Source organism: Lycorma delicatula, chromosome 1, assembly GCF_047948215.1.
Source record: "Lycorma delicatula isolate Av1 chromosome 1, ASM4794821v1, whole genome shotgun sequence".
In the NCBI taxonomy this organism is placed as follows: Eukaryota; Metazoa; Arthropoda; class Insecta; order Hemiptera; family Fulgoridae; genus Lycorma; species Lycorma delicatula.
This window is the reverse complement of record NC_134455.1, coordinates 223,198,879-223,225,736: the sequence shown is the minus strand read 5'-3', so window position 1 is coordinate 223,225,736 and position 26,858 is coordinate 223,198,879. Positions and strand designations below refer to the sequence as shown.

Sequence of the window (26,858 nt, the reverse complement as noted above, 5' to 3'; positions counted from 1 at the left end):
TTGCATTTTACGAGGTGTAATGCCAGTAATGTCACGCAGATTTTTTAAACATATTCTATCTCGACCAGTAGATGTTATATTTAAAGAATACTTAAATGAAACATGTCTTCTAGAAGTATCTCTGGAACCTTACATCTCAATTTTGGGTCTAACTGTATGCTTTGCAGTAAGTGTTTTTCTCATTCACAGGTAAATTTTAAATATCTTCATTTTTTCTTCAAAATGGATATTTCCACACTCCTGGTCACATTTGCAAATCCTGCCCTAAAACAAAGAAACAACCACACAAATCTGAAACAAAGAACAAGTAGCAAAAACAAAAAGTAAACATTTTTATTTAATGTTATTGAATGTAATATTGTATAATAAAATGATAAATATGTATTATGAATATATAATAAAAAAACGTCATCAGCGTACATATATTGTATATTAATAACATCTTGAACAATATTAAATTTAAAACCTATGAGTTAGGCCTTATATTTTGTTTTAACATGAACATTTTATTGCGAGGAACAAATAAAAAATTAGAATAAGATTTTTTAAAAATGAATTTGAGCACACATAAATGCTCTTTCAATGAATTAGCTTCAATATTAAAAAATGTTAAAGTGTAATATTAAAATAAACAAAATAATATGCTTTGAACAAGTAAAAGAATGGGTTAATTCTGTTACAGAAAGGAGATGAAAACAATTTAATAACCAGGATAAAGAATCTTATACTAAATATGAATTTTTAACTTTTTTAAAATTTAATAAAATAAGAATATGAACAAAACTTATTTATATCAATAGGCTAGAGTAATTTCATATTATGCATTAGTCTAAAATATAAGGTTACATTAATACAATGTTTTTCCACTTACCACTTTGGGATGTTGAACAGCTGGTTTTAATGTGCCTTTTTGATTTATGTATTCTAATCATTCATTTATTATCTTTTTCTTTGATTTCTTTCCATTCTAACACTAAGTTTGCATTTTTTCTCCTATTTAAGTTTATAACTAGACTTTCACTCATATTCACAGAACACTGTTCACCATGTTTATCACCTTACAACATTCTTCCACACAGCAAGAAATGTAAACTAAGAAAACTAACCAAAGTGGTACAAATGTTACCCATTAGATGACTGTTGCGTTCGTGATACCTTTACTGTTTCTCACCTATATACATGTGTTTGCTGTTGCTAGGGGCTGTTGTTTTGAGAATGGTAGGCTACGTGACAAATTGAGTTTAGATTCAATAGTTTTTGTAGTCAGTTCATTCATGTGCAGTAGAAACAATAAATTCAGCAATGTGATACAATTTCTTTGTGTTTATTCAATTAAGACTTGGGACCTAACCCTACATTTTGGTCCTCCGGGTCGGATTTCAGGTAAATTTGGAATTCAATTTAAATTATAGATTTAAAAACATTAACCTTCAAACAAGGACTTATAAAATCCAAATCTACTAGGTTTAAGAACTTCCTCAGTTCATGTACACCTAATGAAACACAAAATATCACTCAGTTGCAATTGTGATTAGGTAAGTTTAAGGAAACATGGGAAGAATTCAATAAAATACAGGATGAAATCATGAGTTTAGACTCTACTCCAGAGCTTGAAACAAAAAATGTTGGTGAACGCTTGGAATTTGAAAATTAATTTTTTGAGACTGTTGCCCGGGCGGAATAGTTACTCAATTCATTTCAATACAGTAATTCTGTTATTTCCATTAAACAACAAATGGCTTCGTCAGAATCACCACTTTCTGTTAGGGTTAAACTCTCTCAGTTAGACGCTCCCAATTTCTCTGAAAAATACGAAGACTGGATTAGCTTTAAAGAATTATTTACACCTGTTGTTGACTAAAACCCAGATATTGATGAGGTCCATAAACTTTATTATTTATGGTAATCGCTGAAATAGGGAAGCGCTGCTAAAATTAATTGGTTCAATTGACTTGACTGCACAAAACTATAAGGTTGCATGGGAGTTACTAAGAGATTTCAAAATGAAAGGCTCTTTGTTGAGCGTCATATTAAGGCATTATTTGAATATCCAAGTTACACAAAGAATCGAGTTTTGCGATTAGGCAAATGATTGATAAAACCAACATTCACATTAGAGCATTAAAATCTTTAAAACAGCCTACTGACACTTGGAATACTATATTAGTTTACCTATTATCAACTAAATTAGATTATAATTCAGTAAATGAATGGCAAATTCATGCCGTTCATGCAAATTCATGCAACACTGATCATATTGCTATCTTTGCAGAATTTTTAGAATTTCTCAATAAAAGAGCGCAGATGTTAGAGGCTGTTGCTTCTACTTGTCAAGGAAAATATAGTCTTGCTCAACCAACTAAATCAGAATTCAAATAATGTAGTCGCTTAGTTAACAAAATACACAATTCTGTTCATTTTTCCACCGAAAAGAATGATACAAAACAAGCTAATTGCCTGACATGTAAGCAATAAAATCTTTATACTTGTGCAGAATTTCATAAAATGACTCCTCAAACATGAAACAGTCATGTGATGAAATTAAAATTATGTCTGAATTGTCTGAGACAAGGGCATAAGGTTAAGGAATGTAAGATTACTAGCCATTGTAAATTATCTTCTAAGAATCATAACACTCTATTACATGACCCACAAGATATTCAAGAAACATCAAACCAATCATCAAGAACAATTTCTACATCAGCTTCATATACCTTTCAAAACAAAAACCATAATATATCTCAAGTTATTTTAGCTACCGCCCTAGTTAAAAAATTAGATTTTTCTGGTACTCCTTGTACATGTAGAGTGTTGCTTGTATCTGGCTCATCTATCAACATTATAACAGAAGTGCTCTGCCAAAAGCTAAAACTCCGTTGATTGCTAAGCTCATGTTAATGGGATCAATAACGTCGGTACAAACGCAAATTCACTTTTTACTACTACAATTAAGTTAAAATTCTCTAACTTTGAAACTCAGTTAGACTTTATAGTTCTGCCTAAAATTATTCAAATGCTACCTAGTTCAAAAATTGTTTATTCTGCCAAAAATATTCTTAACAGATCTATTCTTCTACCAGCCAAACAAGGTTGATGCTCTCATTGGAGCAGACGTTTTTTATCACCTGCTATGCGTTGGGCAAATACGATTGGCAGATGGCTGTCAAAAAACCTCCTTAGGTTGGATAATATCCAGAAGGGTATTAGAATCATATTTCGATGTCCCATCAGTACACTGTTGTCATGCCTCCTCAGAAGATATTCAACAACAAATGGAAAGGTTTTGATCAGTTGAAAAATTGCAGCTCAACATATCTGATACATTATTGACAGGAGAAGATGCAGTTTGCGAAAAAATATATTGTGATACAGTAAAGACAACAGAAGAAGGAAGATTTATCGTTCAACTACCAACTAAAGTAAACATCATTAATTTAGGTTCAACTCGGGAGGCTTCATTAAGAAGATTTCTTTCAATGGAAAAACATTTACACTGAAACCCAGAATTAAAGCTACAATATGTCAAATTCATGAAAGAGTATGAAGACCTCAATCACATGGAGTTTGTCGGTGAAGATGACATTCAGAAATCAGGGTATCACATTCCTCATCATGCTATCTTCCAGGAAAATAGTAGTACTACTACCAAGCTTAAAGTTGTGTTTGACACGTCTTGTAAGTCAGATACCAATTGTTCAGAGTGTTTGATGGTTGGACCTGTGGTTCAAGAAAAACTATTCTACATTGTATTATGTTTTCGCTCTGACATTTATGCCATGACTGCTGATATAGAGAAGATGTATTGGCAAAAATTCTAGTAGATCCACAAAAGACACAATATCAGCTAATTTTCTGGAGAGAGGATTCATCTCAACCGATCAAGACCTACAGATTATTGACTGTAACATATGGAACAGCTTCAGCGCCATTCTTAGCCACCAGAACTTTGAAGCAGATACATTCTGCTTTCAGAACGCATATACATTTGTTAAAGCAGCAGAAGTTATTCTCACAGATTTGTATGTAGAGGATTTGTTGACTGGGACAAATTCCATTTCAGAAGCTTTAGAACTACAGACTCAATTAACAGATTGTTGTAAACAAGGAGGATTTAATTTAAGAAAATTGCGAGCAAATGACTGTCGATTGATTGAAAATTTGTCACCAAAAAATTGTGAGTTAGGACACAACTATGACATAAAAAAGGACCTTACAGTTAAAACCCTTGGAATTCGCAAAATGGCCATTTCAGTTTACAATAAATACAGATATTAATGATAAAAATCGAGTCGCTAAAAGAACCATTTTATCAGATGTTTCAAAACTCTTTGATCCTTTAGGCTTAGTCAATCCTATCATTTTGAAGGCTAAAATGATTATACAAGACTTATGGAAGTTAAAGCTATCCTGGGATGACAGCATGCCTATCCATATTTACACCAAGTGGATACAATTCAAATAATAATTAATTGACCTTCATCAACTAAGAATTTCTAGATGCATTATCTTTGACTCCCAAATCATTTCACTGCAGCTACATACATTTTCTGAAGCATCTCAATCAGGTTATGGAGCCTGTGTGTATTTAAGAAGTGAATATGCAAACAGAAACATTGAAAGCTGGTTGGTATGTTCCAAAAGAGTAGCTCCTAATAAGGCTATAACACTGCCGAGATTAGAGTTAAACGGTGCTACATTAGCAGCAGAGTTGGCTCAAAAAACATTATTGTCTTTGAAGATTAATGTGACTGAAAAATACTTCTGGACTGATTCAACAATAGTTCTATCATGGCTATCATCTATTTCTACAAATTGGAATGTTTTCATTGCCAATAGAATTTCAAGAATTCAAAACGTAACAGATATTAAGGACTGGAGACATGTTCCAATTAGTGAAAACCCGGCTGATCTAGCCTCACAAGGTATAAATGCCGATCAACTGATAGATTCATCGTTGTGGTGGAAGGGACCGTATTGGCTACCAAGTGATTGTACTTGGAATAGTCCACAAGATGTTCACTTACATAAAGGTGAGGAGCTTCCAGAATATAAATCACAACTACGTGTTTGTGTTGCAATTGATAACAATAGTTTTATTTATAAAGTATTCATCATTTCATAAGTTACAGCATGTCATTGCTTATATTCTAAGGTTTATTGACAACTATAGACTAAAGGACAATCATTATCGTCTTTCTGGAAGTTTGACAGTTACGGAATTGCATGATTTATTAAACAAAATTGTACACAGTTCAGACTGAAAATTTTGGTGAAGAAATTAAACGTCTTCAAAAAACAAAGGAACTCAATTCAAATAGCAAGTTAATATAATTTTTCCCATTTTTAGATAAAGATCAACTTCAAAGGGTGGGCGGAAGATTACAAAAATTGGGCAGAAGATTCTGTGCTTTGTTACTACCAGAAACATCCTCCATTACTACCATCAAACAATCCTATTACAAGCTTAATTACAAACAAGAACGCAAAAAATTATTGCATGCTGGACCTCAAGCTGTGTTGGCATCAATACGACAAAAGTTTTGGCCTCTCAATGGACGAAATCTTACCAGAAAGATAATACACGATTGCATTACGTGCTTCAGAAACAAACCAAGGGCAACTGAACAGATTATGGGGCAACTCTCCACCAGCCTAGTTCAACAACTTCAACCTTTTCTGAATGTTGACACTGTTTGTGGTCCCTTTTACATGCTGTCATCTCGCCAACGAGGAGCAAAGTTAACAAGGATTATGTAGTAGTTTCTGTTTGTATGTCTACAAAAACATTACATTTAGAATTAATATTAATCAAGGATTTACTAATGCATTTTTGACTGAGTTTCAGCATTTTGCATCACAAAGAGAAAAACTAAATCAAGTTTTTAGTGACAATATTACAGATTTTGTTGGAGCCCAAAATGAGCTCAGGGAATTGTATGATATGTTTTCCTTGGAAAAGGCTCAAGATTTATTCATTTTAGACTTATTTATTCAACGATTTATTCATTAAAGGTTTATTTATTTTCAACTATTCATTCATTCACTCAAGAATTATTCATTCAAGGACTTAATTCAAGTATTTTTTATTTGTTAATTTATTATTAAAATATTAAACAGAGTGCCCACTTCCAAATAGTGACACTCATAAAACTGATTAGAATCTCAAATCACTTTATGTTTGTTCCATTAAGTACTATTCATTTTGATATTTGCTTTTGTATTAATTTCATTGTTTAGTTCTTTTTTTAATTATTCTTATATTTTGATGTTTTTGTACTTGTTAATGTTTTTGTTTTTGTTTATGTTGAAAACTGATGTTTTTATGTTGCATTCCTAACACATTTACTGTTTACCGCCTATATACATGTGCTGTTCTGTTGTTTTGACAACGGTAGGGTATGTGACAAATTCAGTCTAGATTCAATAGCTTTTGTAGCCAGTTCATTCATGTGCAGTAGAAACAATAAATTTAGCAATGTGATCCAATTTCTTTGTATTTATTCAATTAAGACTTGGGACCTAACCCTAAAATGACAGCTAATGATTCTTTTTATCCCCTAATGATTCTGTTGTCTCACAATAAAAGTAACTTTGACAATTTTGTACCTTACAACATTCTTCCAGGCAGTTATTCAATTTTAAATGAACATGTTTAATGAAAGTCTTCAAGTAATACTGGTTAGGGCTTTAAAAAGTATATATTTACCAGGCATTTTAATGAAAATAAAATAAATCTGAAATATTTGGTATAGAAACATGTTTTTGCATTCTATTCGAGAAAAGTACTTGCAAGTTGACATTTCATGGCATCTGCAGGTCCTTTATTACTTGTTAAGCAGCAATATCCAGCTTCAGCTAGGTGATTTTCACCGTCCTAAAAGTACTTATTCTTATAAATTAAAATTGTTGTACTCACTTATAAGAAATTGAAAAAAAATTAAATTTTGAATAACTTTTTAATGGATGTAAAGATCCTTGATCAGAATTTATTTAAAATTGTTTCCTACAATTTTTTTTTTTCAAATTGGTGTGCTTTAGTATTTTTTTGCTTGAAATTGTAGCTAAAGTGATTCTTGATTGAGTAGGTAATAAAAAAAAAAGGTTACTGGAATATGAATTCTACAGAATCTGGCAATAATTTCTTTCCTGAACCCAAAGAAAAATCCCAGAGGTTTTAGACTTATTAAAAATGATTTTCCACAGTCAGACTATGTTATTTATAATAATATTAATCAAATTATCATAGTGGGATATCAAAAAGTATAAAATTAGAGGAAATAAGAAGTGGCTTGATGTAATTATATATATATGCCACTTAGGAAGAAGGGAATTGTTTTAGAGTGGTAGGAATTTTTCAAAGTGGTTCATATTTCCTGAGATTATACTGCATAGAGAAGTAAAGAAAATCTGTGAAAATATAGATTGAGATAGATTTACCTTTTCAAACTGCTGAATACAAAAATCTTACCTTTTTTTTTTTGTCTTCAGTCATTTGACTGGTTTGATGCAGCTCTCCAAGATTCCCTTTCTAGTGCTAGTCGTTTCATTTCAGTATACCCTCTACATCCTACATCCCTAACAATTTGTTTTACATATTCCAAACGTAGCCTGCCTACACAATTTTTTCCTTCTACCTGTCCTTCCAATATCAAAGCGACTATTCCAGGATGCCTTAGTATGTGGCCTATAAGTCTGTCTCTTCTTTTAACTATATTTTTCCAAATGCTTCTTTCTTCATCTTATTTCTTATTTATTATTCTTATTTCTTCATCATCCGATTGTCCAAGTTTCACTTCCATATAAAGCGACACTCCAAACATATACTTTCAAAAATCTTTTCCTGACATTTAAATTAATTTTTGATGTAAATAAATTATATTTCTTACTGAAGGCTCGTTTAGTTTGTGCTATTCGGCATTTTATATCGCTCCTGCTTCATCCATCTTTAGTAATTCTACTTCCCAAATAACAAAATTCTTCTACCTCCATAATCTTTTCTCCTCCTATTTTCACATTCAGTGGTCCAACTTTGTTATTAAAATGTGGCTCTCTGCATTTTCATATAACAATCTTACCTTATTATCATAAAATTAAAAGCTTGTCTGATCTTTTACCATTGTAAAAGTAAGAATTATTATCACAGTAATATTAATTTTATCCCTATAAAATTGTTTTTATGTTTCATTTATAAACTTTATTTTCTTTATCAAGATTCCATCATTATTTTGGTAATGTATATTACCGTATAAACCCAATAAATTGTTTTATGTATGTTTTTTTAAATCCATAATGTATAGTATATATTGTCAACCAACTTATATATGAATCCATTAAATAACTACCATTTAAGAAATAAAATAATATCAGAGCAAACACCTGGAATCGAGTAGTAGAATGTATATTTTTTTAAATATGTTTCTGTTGTCAAAATGTATTTGAAGCCAAATTATATAATGCATCTAGAAACTAGTATAAATCTGTTTTACATCCAAAAATTATTAAAACATTTTAAGTATGTTATTAAATATCTGATATACAGGTTAATATGACAACTTATTGAGACAATGATCGACTGTCTTGTGTTAAATATTGAAAATCCTACCTCTACATCGATTTAGCCTACACAAGTAAGTCTAAGAAATCAAATTTGAGCGGAAGGAAGGAATCTGTGAAAAGGTGCATTGAAAAAAAAATAATAAAGGAAGAGTTATAAGAAATGGATATAGGGAAGCAGTTGGTCATAGTTAATGAGATTTATTATAATCTGAAAAATGAAATAAAAAGATGGTTTTACCTGAGATTTATGGATGTTTTATTGAAAACTAAGGGCTCAATATTGATTTAAAAAGATTCCGTCCTACGATGGAGTAATGTTTAATGTAAAATTACTTTCATTTAAGCAAACTTTATTATTAGTAATATGACTTGAAAAGAGTTGAAAGCTTTAATAGATTAACTACATTTTTTAGTAACTTTCATTATAAAACACTGATAATCAGGTGTTTGCTGTGTTTGTAGCTGCTATAAAGTTAATAAAATGAATTTAAGTAAAATGAAAATATTAGTTAATTTTAAAATTCAAACCATTTACATTGGGTAGTAATTAAAACAGTTTCAAAATTTAGGAAGTCCAATCATTGTTTAAAAATATTATTTTTTACAGTTTTATAAGTGAGGATGATAATGCATGGATAATTAGGAAAGTTAACTCAGAGTAAGCTAATTAAACCGTACAAAAATTTCCTTGGTGCTTTTTTTTTGTCTGGAATACGGGAAATAACAAAATTTATGTAAAACATTTCATTTTTAGATAAATATTATGTCAAACTTAGAACATTTGAATTAAGTTGTACGAAGTAGATGAATATTTTTTTGTATGATTGCTTTAAATAAAAATTTTTGTTGTTATGTTTAATAGTTTAATCTACCGATGCACTCTCCTATCCCAGGATCAGAAATGACAAGAGAACCATTCAGATGGGATCAGCGTTTGTTTTCCTTAGTTCTCAGGTTATCTGGGACGCCTGCTGTTGATCGAGATACTGGTTTAGTTCCTAGTGATTCCTCTCCTATTGATGCCATGTGTGAAGTCACTGGTGGTAAGTTAACATTATTTTACCTTATTTAAATTTGCCAGACACACTGTTTCTCTATAGTTAATCAAAGACTTTTAAGTAAACCTTTTCTATCCATGGAAAATAGCATTTGAGCAATTTGCTGTAAACAAGATTTCTGTAGGGTAAAGGGGAATTGTGTTCCATGACATAGAAGAAGAATGTATTAATGCCTTTAAGATATAAGACAATTAAGTTAGTACAGTATGTATTAGCTGGCATTAAGAGAGTAAATGACCAATTACATTACCGTATAAAACTAATCTCTCCAACAGTTCTCTTAACCACCTTTTAGGAAAGATTATCTGTTCTAACATTTAGGCACTAGTATTTTACAGTTTAATAATAAAGCTATATATCAGCTGTTAGAAATATTTAGAATTTTTTTTTTGGTTCATGGATAAAGAAACTTGCATATTAAGAAATAATAAATACCTAATTTCATTATTTAATCTAATACTAGATAGAAATGTTTTGTAATTGAAAAAATTCAATTAAAATGGGTAGGTTACAGCTGTTAGAAAAAGAATACACTCATTTCATGTATGGAATTAAGTGCAGGATTGTACATGACTATTGCTGTTCCACTATGAAGCTACTTGATTCTTTAACAAATGGTCAGAAATTTTTCTTTTCTTATAATGCTTTTTTCCATTATTAAATTGTAAAATTATGTGTTTGAACTGAAACAGTACTTTTGAAACACAGTTCAATGCAAAACCTTCCTATTATTACAAAAAACCAAATAGCAGTTTTTTTTTTTTTAATGATTACCATATTGAAACCTAACATCAGAAATGTTAAAAGAAATAAATAACTAAACAACAGACGAAACTATTTTTAAGTATCAAACACCTGTTTTTGTTTTAGCAAAGTTATTAAACTTTGATATAGACCTACCAAAAAACAGGTAAAAAACATGGTACTTGTTTTTCATAACATGCTAGTTCTTACTAGTTTATTTTTTTTTTAAATAAATCAAACTTGTGGTATAAGCTCAGATATTTCCATCAAGAGATTCAAAAGATGTATTTAACATATGAGTTATTCTTTCATGATATGCACTTTAAATATTGCATTTATCTCACTAATTAGTAAAGTGCCTGTTTTCATAGTAAATGTAATATAACTAACTTTAATCTAGCTTATTGAATTATTTAAAAATTAAATTAAATTATTTTTTTATTTTTTTTAAGTTTATATGCCACAGTGGGTAGCATAGATTTAAATAAAAATCTATTTTATAGCAGTATGTATATTTTTATCAAGATCATACATTTATTTTTATAGTAATTAAAATTTAACACACAGTTATTGTCAAGACAATATTTTTAGCTCTCGTGTTTATTACATTAGGTAACTAGTATAAGCTGATAAAATTCTTGAAAAATATCCTAATTTTATTTTGGTTTTTGATTTTTTACCTGTTCAGTTTACGACTCACAATAGAAGACATGGTCATTTAGTGAAGAATGGACAGAATCATAAAACCCAAAATTCTGAAGATATTCAAAAAGAATTGAAAAATTGAACTATATTAAGCAGACTATACAGTTAATGTACATAAAAATTAATCCAGATGCAATGTGGTTACTAAAATACAGTAACTAATTCACACAACAAATAAATTTAGATATCTGAAAAATAGCTTAATATTTATTCCTTGACCAGTCTTTGTTATTATTGGTTTTATATTGGCAATGTATGCTTAAAGCACTTGTTTAATGTTGATATGTATATGTTTTGCTTACTGGTTTCACCATTTGGGAAAAATAAACATTTTTTACATTTTTGTGTTATTGTTATGTACTGTATCTTGTAACTTGAGTTAATTTCTCAATTTTTATGATGTGATTTTATTAATACATTTTTTATTAATAATAAGTTGCTTTATTGAATTAATGCACAAACTGTTCCTTGTAGTTATCTATGACTTGATATTGTTGATGTATCTTGCTAATTTCTGTGTGAATGAACTGCCATTTAAGTAATAATTTGGTGAATGAGACTTCTGAACATTCAGAACACAAGCATATCATTGACAAAATAGGCACATTAGTATTGAGGATAAACATTTATGGGTTTTATATTTCAATTACATCATTGCTGGGTTGAACTACATTGGAAACATGTAGTATTCAGGTACACTGCTTAATCTGTAAAGTGTGGTATTGTTTAGCCTTTTGCATACAATTATAAATGTATAATTTAATTTATTTATATAAATTTTAAGGGTTTTGAAAGTTTCAGCTGTGTTGTGTATTATAAACAACTTGAATAAAAATAACTTCATTGAAAAATCTGCAGTCTTTGAATTTATATAAAATTAATTTGTGAATGCTAAGGTACAATATAGCATTTTGTTTGTCAGTTTTAGTGTATACACTAATTTGTGCAAATGCTTTTTGTATCAGTGTAATATTTGTCTTTTGTTTTGTTTTTTTTGTATTATTGTTCCATAATAAAGACAAATCTTGTACACTATGTTAGGTCCATGGTTATCAAAGTTAATTTTTCTTACAGGTTTTGTTTTAAGGACAATTTTTTGTATGTTCTATTATTTTAAGGGTAATGTAGGTTTTAATTGAGGACTTAATCTGTTGTGTTTGTGTCTTCTGCATTGAATTCTATGTTCATTTGGTTTATCACATATGGGAGGGGACAAAGTAATTATAAAATTGATGTTTTTTGAGTTGTAGGCATTGATCACTTTGAATTGTAGAAATTGGTAGTCAAGATCTCACCAACTGTCGACAAAATTTCTATGTCTTTGCTTTATTAGGAGAAGAAGAGTTGTTATGTTATTATATAGTCATTATTACTCCTCAATTTACCCATAAAATGGTGGTCCCGTACCATCATGGTTAAATTAAAGTAAAAAAAACCCTTTTTATAAAATATTTAACAACTAGAGTTGTAAATGTTTTTCTTTTTACTATTTTCTAGGTAGCCACCATACGCTTATTTTTGCATTTAAATTTCATTTGCAGTATTTTTTTAATATTCCTAACTTCCATGACTGTTGTAAGATGGTTGTTTAACTACCAGCTTGCTGAATCTCATTAATGTTTTATTTGTTGTCAGGTAACAGATTTTCAGCTTTCAAACATGGTCATTTTCCATATGTCTGTTCTTTCACACTAATGTTTTCCTGTGGTAAACATTCATTCCCGCACTGTGCTTGAAGTAAACAAAAATTTCACAAGACTTAACCCCTGCTATTTAAGAGAAATACATGGCTCATTTTGCAACATCATTACTTGACAGTTTTGCTAAAAAATCTTAAAGAGTCATTGTTTGATAAAATGGGAAAAGGCTTGATTCAGTCTGATTTGCAAGTTTAAAAACCTGAACTTATCACAATAAATATTGTCCCCTTGATATGTTGCAAGGAGTGGAGCAAAATTTTATGTTTAAACTATACCTACTACATATACATAATTATACCTATACATGATAAGTTTATTTAATATTCATTTGCAAGATTTGAATTTTAATTTCTGGTTTTGAAGAACTTAGTAGTATGTTACTAAAGTGTACTGTTGTCTATTTAAAACTCTTCTATATGATTTCCATTCTTTTATAAATGTGATTTTTTTTATGTTATATGTAAAGTTATTATTTGTTTTGATTTAGGTTTAAAATTAATATAATTTTATAATTGTTAGAATATAAATACATAATAAATTATTTTTCAGGGCGTTCGTATTCCATAACTTCTCATAGGATGTTAATGCAGTGCATAGACAGTTTAGTACAGAAAGTCCAAAGTGGTGTTGTCATAAATTTTGAAAAAAGAGGACCAGATCCTCCACCAATCACTTCAGATAGTAAGTTAAATTATATTACTAGTTATGAAAAACTTAGCATGAAAGTGTCACCATTGCTCAAATGATTATATGTAATTTATTTATTTATTAATATGTTTGTTTTATTAATCAATTTTTTTTTACAAAAAAAAAATATTGATATAGCAGTATTTTTAAAAAGTAATGCTTCCTATTGTAAATTCTTAAAGCTATTTATTTTTCGATTCCTTATCATTAGAATACTATAATTATTTTTCAGTTTTTAAAATACATGCCAGGAGATCATGTGTTAATATTGTATTAATGCTTTTACCATCTTACAGGACTACAAAGCAAAAGGAAATGCAATTCCTATTTTATTAGAATCATCAAATTAATAATTCAGTGCTTGAGTTAATCACATTTAATAATGTTTTTATTTCATAGAAGGGTAATATTTTCTAAAAATTTCAGAAATACTTGTATTTTTCTTGCTTCTTAACCAAATGAAAGAGCATTACTTATTAATACCTAGCCTTCAAATTCTACTTTATTAAATATAAATAATAATCTATGATATTCGTAGAACAAAGAAAAATATTTGTATTAATGATAATATCTACCTTTAAAAAAGGACTACAAGATAAAAGAAATTAGAAATTATGTTGAATTTCAAAATGATAAAATTGATGAAACTTTATTTTCCATCGTCTTCATTTTCAATAACAAAATGATTAGTTATAATTTAACTTATTTGTGTAATCTGGATTTTTTTTTTTTTTTTTTTTTTTAGTTTTACTAATAACAAAATAAGAAGAGAGGTAAATAGAACCAATAGGTACAATTCATACATTTCACATTTTTATAACATATATTTTTCACAAACAGTGGTTATTTATCCTGACTTTAATTGTTAGTGGGATTAGAACATTAAATTAAATAATTGATTATTCAAGCCAGTTAACATTAATAAAATAGTTATAATTAATATACATATAAATCAACCACATTTATTCATATTATTCATAAGTTACACATAAAATCTGGAACACATAAGTTACACATTAAATCCTTTTTTTATTTATTAATGTATAAACACACATATACAAAGCATAACTTGCATTCATGCTCTTTCCAACTTCTTCAACTTACTCTCATATGTGCTCAAATATATTAACAAAAAAAAATTATATCCTTACTTTAATTATAAAAAAATCCAGTTCCTAAAAATTCAGTAAGACACAGAAAAAGATTGTTTCTTTGTAAAATTTGACAACTATGAGTTAACAGAATTTAACAAAAATCAAAATTGCACCATGCTTACTAGATTCAGAAAAGAAGATTCAATATTCAGAATAAAATAAAAGTATTTCTATATATACATTTGTACATTTAAATTATATTAAATAAACCGTCCAGTACAGAATATTGAGATAAAACATATTTTATCTTAATTTTTCATGAAGTACTTTTGTATGATCCTTAGTTATAATTGAAATAATTCCATTATTGCATAATAAAAATTTAAAAATTACTAAAATAATGAAAATTGCGTATTAATTTACAGTGCTGCTATGTGTTGCAGTTTTCATAAGACCGCCTCCCTCAAACACTTATCTGATGTTTTATCAAATTTAAATTCTGTTTGTTTTTATGTATGTAATACTTTTATCATATATTTAATTTTATATCATCTTTATTAATTTTTAGTATTTCTAAATTTGTATTAATATCAGAAATTTAATGTATATTGTTTATTAGATTGTCTGCTACATTAGATAAACCTAATTTATTATTTTTGCAATTTCTGTAATGTTGAAGAAATTTAGTTTTATAGAATTTATTTATCTTTTTCTTTATAAATACTATCACAATATTACATTTAATTTTATAAATTCAGCTCAGATTGTTTTATTTTATTATTTTTTTAAAAATATTTTATTATGTGGTTATTAGATTAGTATGCTGGTTTCAGTTCTAATTCTGAAACTAAATATTTCTAGTGTTTACTTAAAAAGAAGAGAAAGATTAGGTTTGCATTACCACATTAACTAACAAGCTTTGTATTGAAGTCATTTTAAAAATTCACTATTTTATAGAAAACATTGTTGCATCTAAGCTTAGTCCAATCAGATTTTAATTTTGTTCTAACATTAAAAATTTACTAAAAAAGTTATTGTCAAATTTTGAAAATTTTTTTAATATACTATCCATTGAGAAAGTTTATTTTTTATACTTTTTATACTCAAAAAAGGACAAGAATAATTGTTACAATCCATTCTTAAATTTTAGAAGGTTGTAAATGTAAGCAATTAAAAATTTGTACTACTTTTGAGTGAGGTAATGCCTGTTAATAATATGCATGTCCTCAACTTGTTTTACAGTATCTAATAGAATATTTTGTTCTACTTTGTTATGCAGTTTGCAAATTTGGTTTCTCAGGAATGAACATCTGAGATCAGTATAGGGTCTTAACTTGATAGAGGAGAGAAGTGTTGGTTGTTTGTTGCTAGAGTTTTCATTTATTGCAGTTTCTCCTTTTAAGATTTTTCTAAAAATTCTATAAGTATTTAAGTTTAATTTGTTAAGTAAAATAAATAATGTTCTGTCAGATACGCCAGAATTCTGTAGTATTCTAAATTACTCCCTTAAATCTCTGGACTGCTATATTTTCATTTTTCTCTTTTGGAGGAATAGCCACAGAAAATGAACAATTAGTTGAAGTACTATTGAAGACTATAATGATGGATCAAGCAGTTTACATTTTTTTTCACCTCTCTTAACTCTACTAACTACAAACCTCTCTTCCCTCACTGCTTTTGATATCCTGAAACCAATATTTTAATTTTTTTATCATATTCTAGATATTAATACAAATACTTATATAAAACTTATTACCCACTTTATTTCTGTAATTATTGCATTGATTAAATTCAATTAATAATTTGTTTAAAATTGTAGAGTTATAAATAAATTTAATTTTTTAAGTTATAAATATTGGTAAAATAATTTGTTTTGACATATTGTAATAATTTTAAGACACTGTTTAATCATCATAAATCATGATAAAAATAGAACAATTTTTTTATTTGACATTTCATTTAAAAATTAAATTTTAACCTGTGTTTTAATCTATTCATTCATTGATTAAGGACTTGTAGTAAAACAGATTTAAGTGCCAAAAAGTTACTTTTTGGGAATGTTTGTTTAAAGTTATAAAAATACAATTTATGAACTATTTCAATAACTGTACAAGCACTTTAAAACTGAAATGTAGCTGTCTGATCTACATGTTAATTTTAGTCAAATATGTTAGTTTCTTGAAAAATTTTCATTAAAACTTAGTGAAGGAAATGAGGTATTAAGTGTAACATAGAGCACTGTAAATATTGATTTAATTGAATGAAAAAATAATATTTCTGTAAACTTTCTCTTTCACTCATGAGGTGTTGTAAATATTGGACATTCTAGAAGTATACTGTTGTAAAGCTCCTTTATTTCTTAATTTGCTTTACAAATGGTATCTAAGGACTTCTTTTTTGCAGTCATTGTATGGCTTTTTTCTGTTTGATGCAACTTTACCCCTTTTCTTGTATATTTTTATTAGTATCTGAACAAATTTAATAAATTAACAATGGTATTTCCTTCCTGTTTTTAGTGCCATCATAAAATTATTACTTAGTTAACTTGTGATTAACTTATTTCTTATTTTCATGTGCATTTGTCATTTATTTGATGAAAACAATATTTTTTCCTTGAGCACAGCATATAAATTTGTCTTATCTTTTTATGAAGTAGATAATTGTCAATTCATATTTGTTCTTTTATTGATGATTCTGCCATCGGTTTTACTTTTTCATGTTTTCAACTTTCTTAACCATGTTCTCTAGATATCTATATTGTTACAGTACATTAGTCATAAAAATGTGGGAAAAAATTCTGCATAATCCTTAGATTAATCCTAATTATTGCATGCATTATTTATTATTATTTAAATAAATATGTCGATTTTACTGTTTTTTTTTTAGATCCAAGAGATAATTCAGATGGCATGGGAATGGATAGTGAACAAGAAACGGATGGAAGAGACTGGGACAAGGAAGTACTTAGTTCTAGTAACCAGAATGATATATCCATGAATAAGTTGTTTGTTAATCAGAATGGAGTGAGTTTGATGTTTCTGATTATAATTTCTTGAGATAACAAACATTGTTTCATTTACAATATTTGTGTTTCATAATATCATAAAATGTTAATGATACTTGTGTAGAATAATCAATTGTTACTTATGTCAAGTAGTATGCTTTAATGATTTTGTTTTTGTTTGTTAAGAATTCATTGAAAAATCATCCAATATTAACTTTGAATGTCCGTTGTGTTTTTAAATTATTGAATAAGTGATATTTTTAAGAGTGGAAAAAAGTTTCTTTAAACGTCTCTGTTACTTGCCATAACTGAGTGGTTGTAGGCACTCTTGACATGAGGCACAAGTCATTGCTGACCATCCATTCTCAAGAATAACAAGCATCCAAAAGTAGCTTGGGTTTCTTTTGAAATGAAACTATGATTATTGTTTATTTATTTTATAATAGTTTTGGTCAGTTTATCTAGAAAGCAGCCTTAAATTTTTTTTAATTCAGCTGTAAAATCAATCAAAAAATCCATAGAATTTCAGAATGGATTTGGGATTTAAGTAGGTCAGTTAGAGCTCAAGTCCATTACTCTTAATGATTTTTACAGACTATACCGAAATGGTGCAAGTATAGAACTAGAAGACAAAGCTATGCAGTTGGAATTTGAGACCAGTTGTACATAGTATGTTTTAGTGTATACTGATGATATTGTCATAATAGTTAAAAGCAAGGAAGATTTATAGGTAGGCGTGATTTAATGGAGGAATGTTGGAAAAAAGCAAGGGAATGGATTAAATGTATCATAGAATAAGATTATGATTATTAATAAGTTTAAGAATGGATAAAATATACTTAACATAGTGTGAAAGTCAAAAAAATTTAAAACAAATGAAAATTTTGAATATCTATGAGTATGATTTAGTAGTGACAGAAATATGGAGAAAGAAGTTAATAAAATACAGAAAGTAATCTAGTTTTTTTTAGTAAACAAGTAGTTATATAATTAAAAAAAGAAGTTTCAATCCAAAATGAAAATATGTAAATCATGCTAACATATGCTTGAGAAAGTTGTGGAATGGCAAATTAGATTAGAATAGTAGATTAAAAGGATATAAAGTTTTATTTAGAAGTTGAAAAAACTAGAAAAGATACAATATGCAACACTATTATAAGGGAAAATTTGGGTCAAGAATATTTGGAAAAAGATATCAAAAAAAATATTTGAAGTGGTATAAACATGTGTTTGCACCATAGTGTGGGAAGTCCAAAAAAAATAGAAGGGATGAACAATTTAGAATATCTGGGAGTTTGATTTAGTAATGATGGAAGTATGGAGAAAAAAGTTAACAAATTATAGAAAACAACCTCAGTGTTTTATTAAATTTATTCCTCAAAGTAATTTTTAAACAAGCTTTTAATTACTTTTTATCATCTTTCTACTGACCGCATGAGACCATTATACCTCTCATATTTCTTTCTTCACAACCATGTTAAATGGAGTTTCTAAATTAAAAAATGTCAAGAATAGGTTTCTTTGATAGTTAATCATTTATCGTCTGCTACTAAAAAGAAAAAAAAACATGAACTAGTGTTTATCTCTTTGACCAGAAAACTTATTTACAATCCTTCCTCTGCTTGTGACCTTATTCTACATTCAAGAACTCTTGAACATTTAACACACCATATATACTGCTCTATAACTGTTACAAACAATAGAGCTATCCTTCTTAAGAATTGGACTAATTGTATTATTTTTCTAAATTTTCTCCGTATTCCATGCATTTTTAAAAGTCATCTACGTTCATCTCTTTACCTCATCCCCTCCATACTTTATCATTTCTGGCATTTCATCTCATCCTGGCAATTTTTCTGTTTTTACCTTTCCAATTGCAAATTCCATCTCTTCTATATACATGTCACCCAATCTCTTTTTCATTTATTTTTCTCTTTCTCCAACCTAGTAACTTTAAAATAATTTTGAGAGTGCTCCCTTTAATAAACTTCCAAAACTTTTGTAATTTTCATCAGCTTGTTTTCTTGATTTTTTTTTTATTTCTTGCTTGCTTCTCCCATTTCTTCTTTAAACACTTAATGAGTGTCTAGAACTCTTTATCATTGTCACTGGCTTTCCAAATGGTCTACCTTCCAAATTTCTTCCTTATTTTATGTTCCCTTACTTCCATTATTGCTATAAAAGCTTCAAGATATTTGTTGTACCAATTCTCTATGTTTCTTGTTTGTATTTCTTCTACAAGCATCTTTCTTTCCTTTTATGTTATTTTTAACACTGCCATTCCATCATTTGTCTGTTTTAGCTTTGTTTGAACTACATACCATTCTGCTACTTTTATTAATGTTTACTTTATTTCTACTATTTTCCATACAAATTAAGACCATTCCTCAATCTAGAGCAATTTTTCACCCAATTTGTCTACACAAAAGAAATGGAAGTGTGAACATTCTCCCTCTATTCAGTTTTCTGGAGTTCTATTTTAATTTTTATATAATTGTTAGTTATAACTTTTCTTGGTGATTGTGTATTGGCTTCATGACCAGAGTCTACATTGCATACTGAGTTCTGTGCTTCTGTATGCTCATATATCTTGTACTGCACACTTTTTATGTTTTTTTACATGTAAAATACCACTACAGGTTGAAAATCTTGTTCAGTAGCTGTAAATATAATTTGATTTATTTTTTATAAAAAAAAATTCAATCATTCTAGCATCATTTTCATTAGAAGTAAGCATCTTTGGTACCATACCTTGCCAAACTTCCAAATCTGTATTTTCATTGTTACGCCTTGGCATTCCAGACTCCTGTTATAAATATGTGTTCAATTTACTGGCAAATCCTAGCAACAATCTCTTGTATTTTCTATAAAACTGTTTCTTCACTGTCTTCCATTAGAGTATATATTTCAGTTTGAATCTGTATAATTTTTTTCCACTAACTCTAAACCAACATAGACTATTCTTTAATTCATTTCTTCTTATTATCATATCATTCAGTTCAGTGGACACTGTTGACTACTTCTTCCCTAGCTCTTGTATCTCTCCCAACTCCTCCGCACATCATTACATATTCCTTATCTACTTTTCTCTTCTTATTCATCACCATTGAAACCCAAAATGGTGATCCTTTTTTTTTTCATTATATTTCTGCTTCCTTACCTGTGAGAAAAGTGATATTACATGTTCCAAAATGTTACAAGATCTTTCTGTGTTTATTACATTTCCTAAAATCTGGACCAGTTCTTTACTCTGAAAATAATGAAGTCTTCTGTATAAATAATAGGCCTATGACAGAGTTATCCAGGTGGAGGGGCTGTCTCCTCAAAGCTCCCTGGTGTATCGTGCAGATGGTATTTAATTTAGAATCTATTATTAAAATGTTCCCCAATACTACCTGGAGTGTGATTTTTAAAGCCAACCAGTCTACATCATACATTTGCCTTACCTATACCTTGAAGGTAAATGTAATCTCATAACCCGTACTGTCCATAAAGCTGCCCCTGAGGGGTAATATCAGTGTATATTTTACTCATTCTTGAAGATAGAAAAGAGTTTGAAAAATATCATCACAGTATTTATAAATGTTTATAATTATTTGAATTGCTAGGGTACTGAAATGCATAAGGGCACAGGATTTCAATAAATTCTAATGCTATTTTGTTTCTTGTTTGTCCCAAATAATAAGCTTTAAAAACAAATTGAATGTGATATTATATCATTTTTTATTATTTTAAGGAAGCTAGAATAGGATTGTAAGGTGCCTAAGGGCCAAGGAAGGAGTACAAACTGTATTACACTATTGAACTTTTTGTTGACAATAGACATTGATGAATTTAGTTGGAGGTCTCATTCTGGGAACACGTGAGTCGTATTGCTCTGCGAATATTTTATTTTTGGATTGGTTTTTCAGTTATTGGTTTGGTCTTGGTAAAATTTCATGATTTTTGGCTGACGGATTGATGATATTTTTTGGTTTTTTGTGAAGTATTTGTTTCTGTCATAAGAAACTGTTTTAAATTGAGTCGACATATCCTCTACTTTAGTTTAAAATTTTTTAAGTCAATCGGCGAGCAATTATATAACTGTGACATCATTCTGAATTGGTAAACAAGGACTTGTAAAATTTTACAGATTGTTAAGGTGAGATCTAGTGATAATTTTTCTAAGTCCCATGGACTTACTAGGGGGAAGCTTCTATTCCTTTTATCTTCACATTCTGTCCTCACTCGGTCATTTCGTTCCAGATCTATCCCGATCCCGACCAGCCCCAAATTTTGACCCCTCCCAAATTCCAACTCCGGATTCGGGTTGATACTTTTTATTGTATTGTTTTTTTATTTTTTGCGATTTAGTGTGACCCTAGACTTAACAATTAGGGAGATGGCTGATAAACTGGATTTAACTGTTAATTTTAACTGAAGGTTTGAACATGCATCTAGTGTCTGTGAAATTCATTCTGAAATTGTTGTTAAACCAGCAGAAACAACACCAACTTGAAGTGTCCTAAGAACTGATTAATTGGGCCAAAACTAACCCAGATTTCTTGAATAGGATATTTACAAGCAATGAATCGTGGATCTATGGGTATAATCCAAAAAAACAAGGCACATCATTGCAGTGCAAGGGTCCAAGTTCATGTGGCTAAGTCAATCGAATATGAAGACTGTTGGTGGTTTTTCGATTCTATGGGTATCATGTTTCATGAATTTGCCCCTAGAGGGGAGGCATTCACTCAGGAACACTGTAAAAGTGTCCAGAATTTGCCCAGAAATGTGTAGGAGAAAAGGCTTGCACTCTGGTGAGACAAGAATTGGGTCCTCCACCATGACAATATACTGGTTCATTGTACATTCTTGAGCAATTATTCTAGTAGAATTTTTGATCAAATTCCAAATTCCTGTGCTTCCACAACCTTCCTATTCCTGTGATTTAGCCCCTGCCAATTCTACCTATTTCCTAAATTGAAATTTTCCTGAAAGGGAACCAATTTGACTCAATCAAAGACATCCAGGCAAATACAGAGGGGGGAGGTCTTAACACTCTTAAGAAAGAAAATTAACAGGAATGCAGAAAAATGGAAACACTATTAGAGTCAGTGCATTCAGTCAGAAGGGGACTAGTTTGAAGGAGATCCATAACAGTAGTCGCAAAGTACTGCCATTTTGAAAGTACTAGCCTATTCTTAAAACTTTTCAATAACACTTTGTAATTGCTAATTGATTTATTGTACTTTCTGAATGAGATCATAGACACTTAATGGTTAAGGACTACTGTACAATACAAGCTGAAGAAATCGGGAGACTCAAAAATATATAAATCAATTGCAGGACTATATAATAAGAAATAAAATAAAGGGAATTATAAAAAAAATGCATATAAAAAGGATGGTCTTGTAAAAAAACAAAATGGGCTATGAAATGTTACTAAAAGTAATTGAAAGGCTAGAAGTGGAGAGAAACAATTCAAACAATATCCAAGAACAATGTACAGATTTTACAAGTTAAAACAAGCAGTTCTTCCAGTTAATGGAAGAAGACAAATGATTAAAGTATTATTAATCTTGCAGACGTACCTCATACAGTGGCTTTTTAGTGGAAAAGCCAGTTGTAACAGTTACTGGAAATTGATAAGTTATATGTATAAGATTTGGAGAACTTCCAGTTTTTGGTATAAATGAAAATCCTCAGTGCCGATTCATTGTAACATAACATTTGATAAATACTTTCTTAAAATTATATTCATGATAGGAACCTCTGCTTTAGATCTGTCAAATTACAAATTGTTTTAATTTATAACCATATTACAAATTATAAAATCTGTAATTTTTTTTACTGAAAAAATGAACTGAGAAATCATTTTAATAATTTCATAATCACTTATGGTATTTAAATTAAACATTCATATTTAAGCAGTGTATGTTGTATTTTTTAGTGGACCAATTCATTTATTTTATTATTTTCATCTTTTATGACCACAAAAGATTACTCTAGTCAGTCCATCATCCAAGTCTCTTCGATGGGACTGTTTGGGCCTTGTGGTCCTCCCAGTACTTTTTCATATATACTGATTTTTATGCCCTTTCTAGTGTTGAAAATGTTCATGTTGTGAGTTTTTTCTTTTGATTGTGAAGAGTGTTTTTGTTCTTGATCTTCCTGTTTAATTTTATCTTATCTGTGGTGTCTTCTGGTGTAAGATCAATTTATTTATTTTATGTATAAGGCCATATATATATATATATATACATTTAATTTTATTTTATTAGGTCAACTAAAGTTTAGGATTAGTAAATTAGGATGCAGGAGCGCTTTCGTGATTTACTCACATCATCAGTTGCATTACATATTCATATATGCATCTCAAATTACATTACAAACTTCATAAAATATAATAACTTATCATGCAATTATTTATTTTATTTAAAATTTAAACCCTTTAATCCTTTTATTTTGAGAATTCAAACTTTATTCAGTTAAATTAAAAATTAAAATAAAATTTTAAAATATGAAAAATGAATTATAATTAACATTAAAAATTAATAATATTGTTAATAATGTTAAAATGACATATTGCTATTATAAGAAATATATGCGAACAGAATTATTTTAAATTTGATGACAAATATTACACCCAGGAAAACACTCTACCGATTGGTTTTCCTTTGTCATCCATTTTAACTGAGGTTTATTTACAGTAGCTTGAAAGTAAAGTAGTCTACGGGATAACTCATACGCATGATATTTTATTATGGACTAGATAGTGTTGTAGTCAATAATCCAGTTATATGTAACGAGCATTTAATCATTTCGAACAAATTAATTCCTACTATAGTGAATTGCAATTTACCTTTGAAATTGATAATAAAGAAATAAATTATTTAGATGTTAATATTGAAATTAATGATAAAAATAATATATTTATAATTTCATTATGTAGGAAACCCACATCTAACAAAGCCACTATACACAGTACACAGATCTTCAAATCACCTGTAGTCACACAAAATTAATACTTACACAAACATGGTAAATAGAGCAATTAATTATACAAAGTATAATGAAAATGGAAATAAGTTAAACAAAGAATATATGTTTTATATATATCTATACATATAAAATGCAAACATCAATGTTTGTTTGTCTGTCTGTTCCAACTTAACTCGAGATCTACCGGACAGATTTGTCTAAAATTTTGCACACCTACACTTTGAAGCCCTGCGGTGAACATAGACTAATTTTTTTGGACCTCCGACATAACGGTTGCGAGTTATCGGCGTTAAAGTTACTTTTTTCCATTATGACAACATTGGATTCATTTGTTCACATGCTTTAAAAGTTAAATTTCATGTGATTTTAGTTTGTTTTTTTTCAATTCGATGCGGATTCGAGTTCCAATTTTGACTACACTTAATGATTGTGACAATAGCAAAGTACTTTTTTGTAGATTCTTTATATTGCTGGTAGGAGATTTAAATCAGAGGTGGCAGAGAAATTAGGTTTTTACAATGGCCGAGTCATATGAAATTATTTTTAACGTAGGCTATCTATTTTTTTCATGCGATTTGGCGTTATCGAGTTATACGTGTAAAAGTTAATTTTTTACAATTTTGACATTTTTTGCATTTATTTGTTCGTATGCTTGAAAAGTTTAATAAATAGTTTTATGCAGTATTCAATTTCTACACAATTATCCAAATTAAGACATTTTCTCTACTCAAGTTCTCATTTCAGGTCTTCTTAAATTTATCTCCAATACTTTGTTTTTCCGGATATTTTAGCTTTTCTATCAATTAGAGTAATGGGCGATTTTATTAATACACGTGTGGATTTACAACCTTTTAAAAGTTTTTTAATGTTGATTTCCAAATTATCTACCAAAAATGTTTTCACAATTGTTATATGGGAGTTATTTTCTGAGGGAGGGTTTGGGGGCGCAGCCTCCATGTCTGTAAATTAAAAAAAATGTATTTTCTGTTATCATATATTGTATCTAAATTGCATGAAATTTTTTCTAAAAACATTAAGCTCTTAACTTGAAGTAAAGTTGATAACGTCAAAAATTTTCCAGTTGAAAAAAGAACTTTGGAAACCTGGAAAACCAAAGCGCCGAGCGAAGTGAGGCCTGGCTGGGAGGTCCGGTGAAGCCAGGCCGAGCGGCTAGTATATATATATATATATATATATATATATATATATATATAATATTTTTTTTTTTTTTACAAAAAGCTGATTTAATAAAATGTGATTGGTTTGATATGATTTTTTAGACTCGATCCAGCAGTGGTGCCAACACTCCTATAGGTTCTGGGCTTACATTAAATAATACAGCATGGCATAGTTGTCGAAGACTTATTTATGTTCCTAGATCTGCTCAGAAAGGTTTTGCTGTGGGTTTTTGGCCGATACCAGAATCATTTTGGCCTGATCTTTCAGCTTCTTCATTGGTAAGAATAGAAAGCACTATGTGTGGAGAAGTAATAAATATACTGAAAATAATTAGCTATTACAAGCATTACTGGTAATGCAGTTAATGGTGAATCTGTTGTATAATAACAGGTGATCGTAAAGTTGCACAACCCAAATGACAGCAAATTGATTTTTTTAGAAAGTCTTTTTATTAATTTACAAAATAATAATATTTACAAAAGTGTTACATACAAGTCTATAACAAGTGCTGGAAATGTCCACCATGGTTTTCAATGCATGCGTCAACTTGTTTTCTTACATTGTATGTGACCTTTTTCATTGTAGCAGCAGTGATATTTAACCCACCAGGTTGGTCTAGTGGGGAATTTGTCATCGCAAATCAGCTGATTTCAAAGTTGAGGGTTCAAAGGTCCAAATCCTAGGTTCAAGTCCTACTAAATCTTAGTATTTTTATATGGATTTGAATAGTAGATCGTGAATACTGTTGTTATTTGGTGGTTGGGTTTCAATTCACCACACATCTCAGGAATGGTTGTTCTGAGGCTGTACAACACTACACTTATAAATAACACTTATAATAACATTTATATTCATACATCCTTTGAAGTAATACCTTTTGGTGGTTCCGAAGGCTAAGCAGAAAAGGAAAGAAGCAGTGATATTTGATATACAGACCTCAATATTTTGTTTAAGTTCATTAAGTGTATGCAGGTTGTTTGAGTACACCTTATCTTTCAAAAAGCCCCACATATAAAAATCAGGAGGACTCAGGTCCGGTAAATGAGGAGGCCAAAGACCATGAGAAATTATCCGGTCATTAAAGAAATTGCATACTACTGCTCACTGTACATGCAGTTCCTCCATCTTGTTGGAGCCAACAATCATA

General features: G+C 29.3%; 1 protein-coding gene across 1 annotated transcript in view; it reads left to right on the top strand.

Annotated features, from left to right (window-relative positions):
- Positions 1-26,858, top strand: part of IntS6 (integrator complex subunit 6) — a 77,064-nt gene that overhangs the window by 7,888 nt on the left and 42,318 nt on the right. The window contains exons 4-7 of the mRNA XM_075373350.1: positions 9,419-9,599; positions 13,313-13,444; positions 17,431-17,567; positions 25,813-25,989. Of these exons, the coding sequence (XP_075229465.1) occupies positions 9,419-9,599; positions 13,313-13,444; positions 17,431-17,567; positions 25,813-25,989 (627 nt within the window). The remainder of the gene's footprint in view (positions 1-9,418; positions 9,600-13,312; positions 13,445-17,430; positions 17,568-25,812; positions 25,990-26,858) is intronic.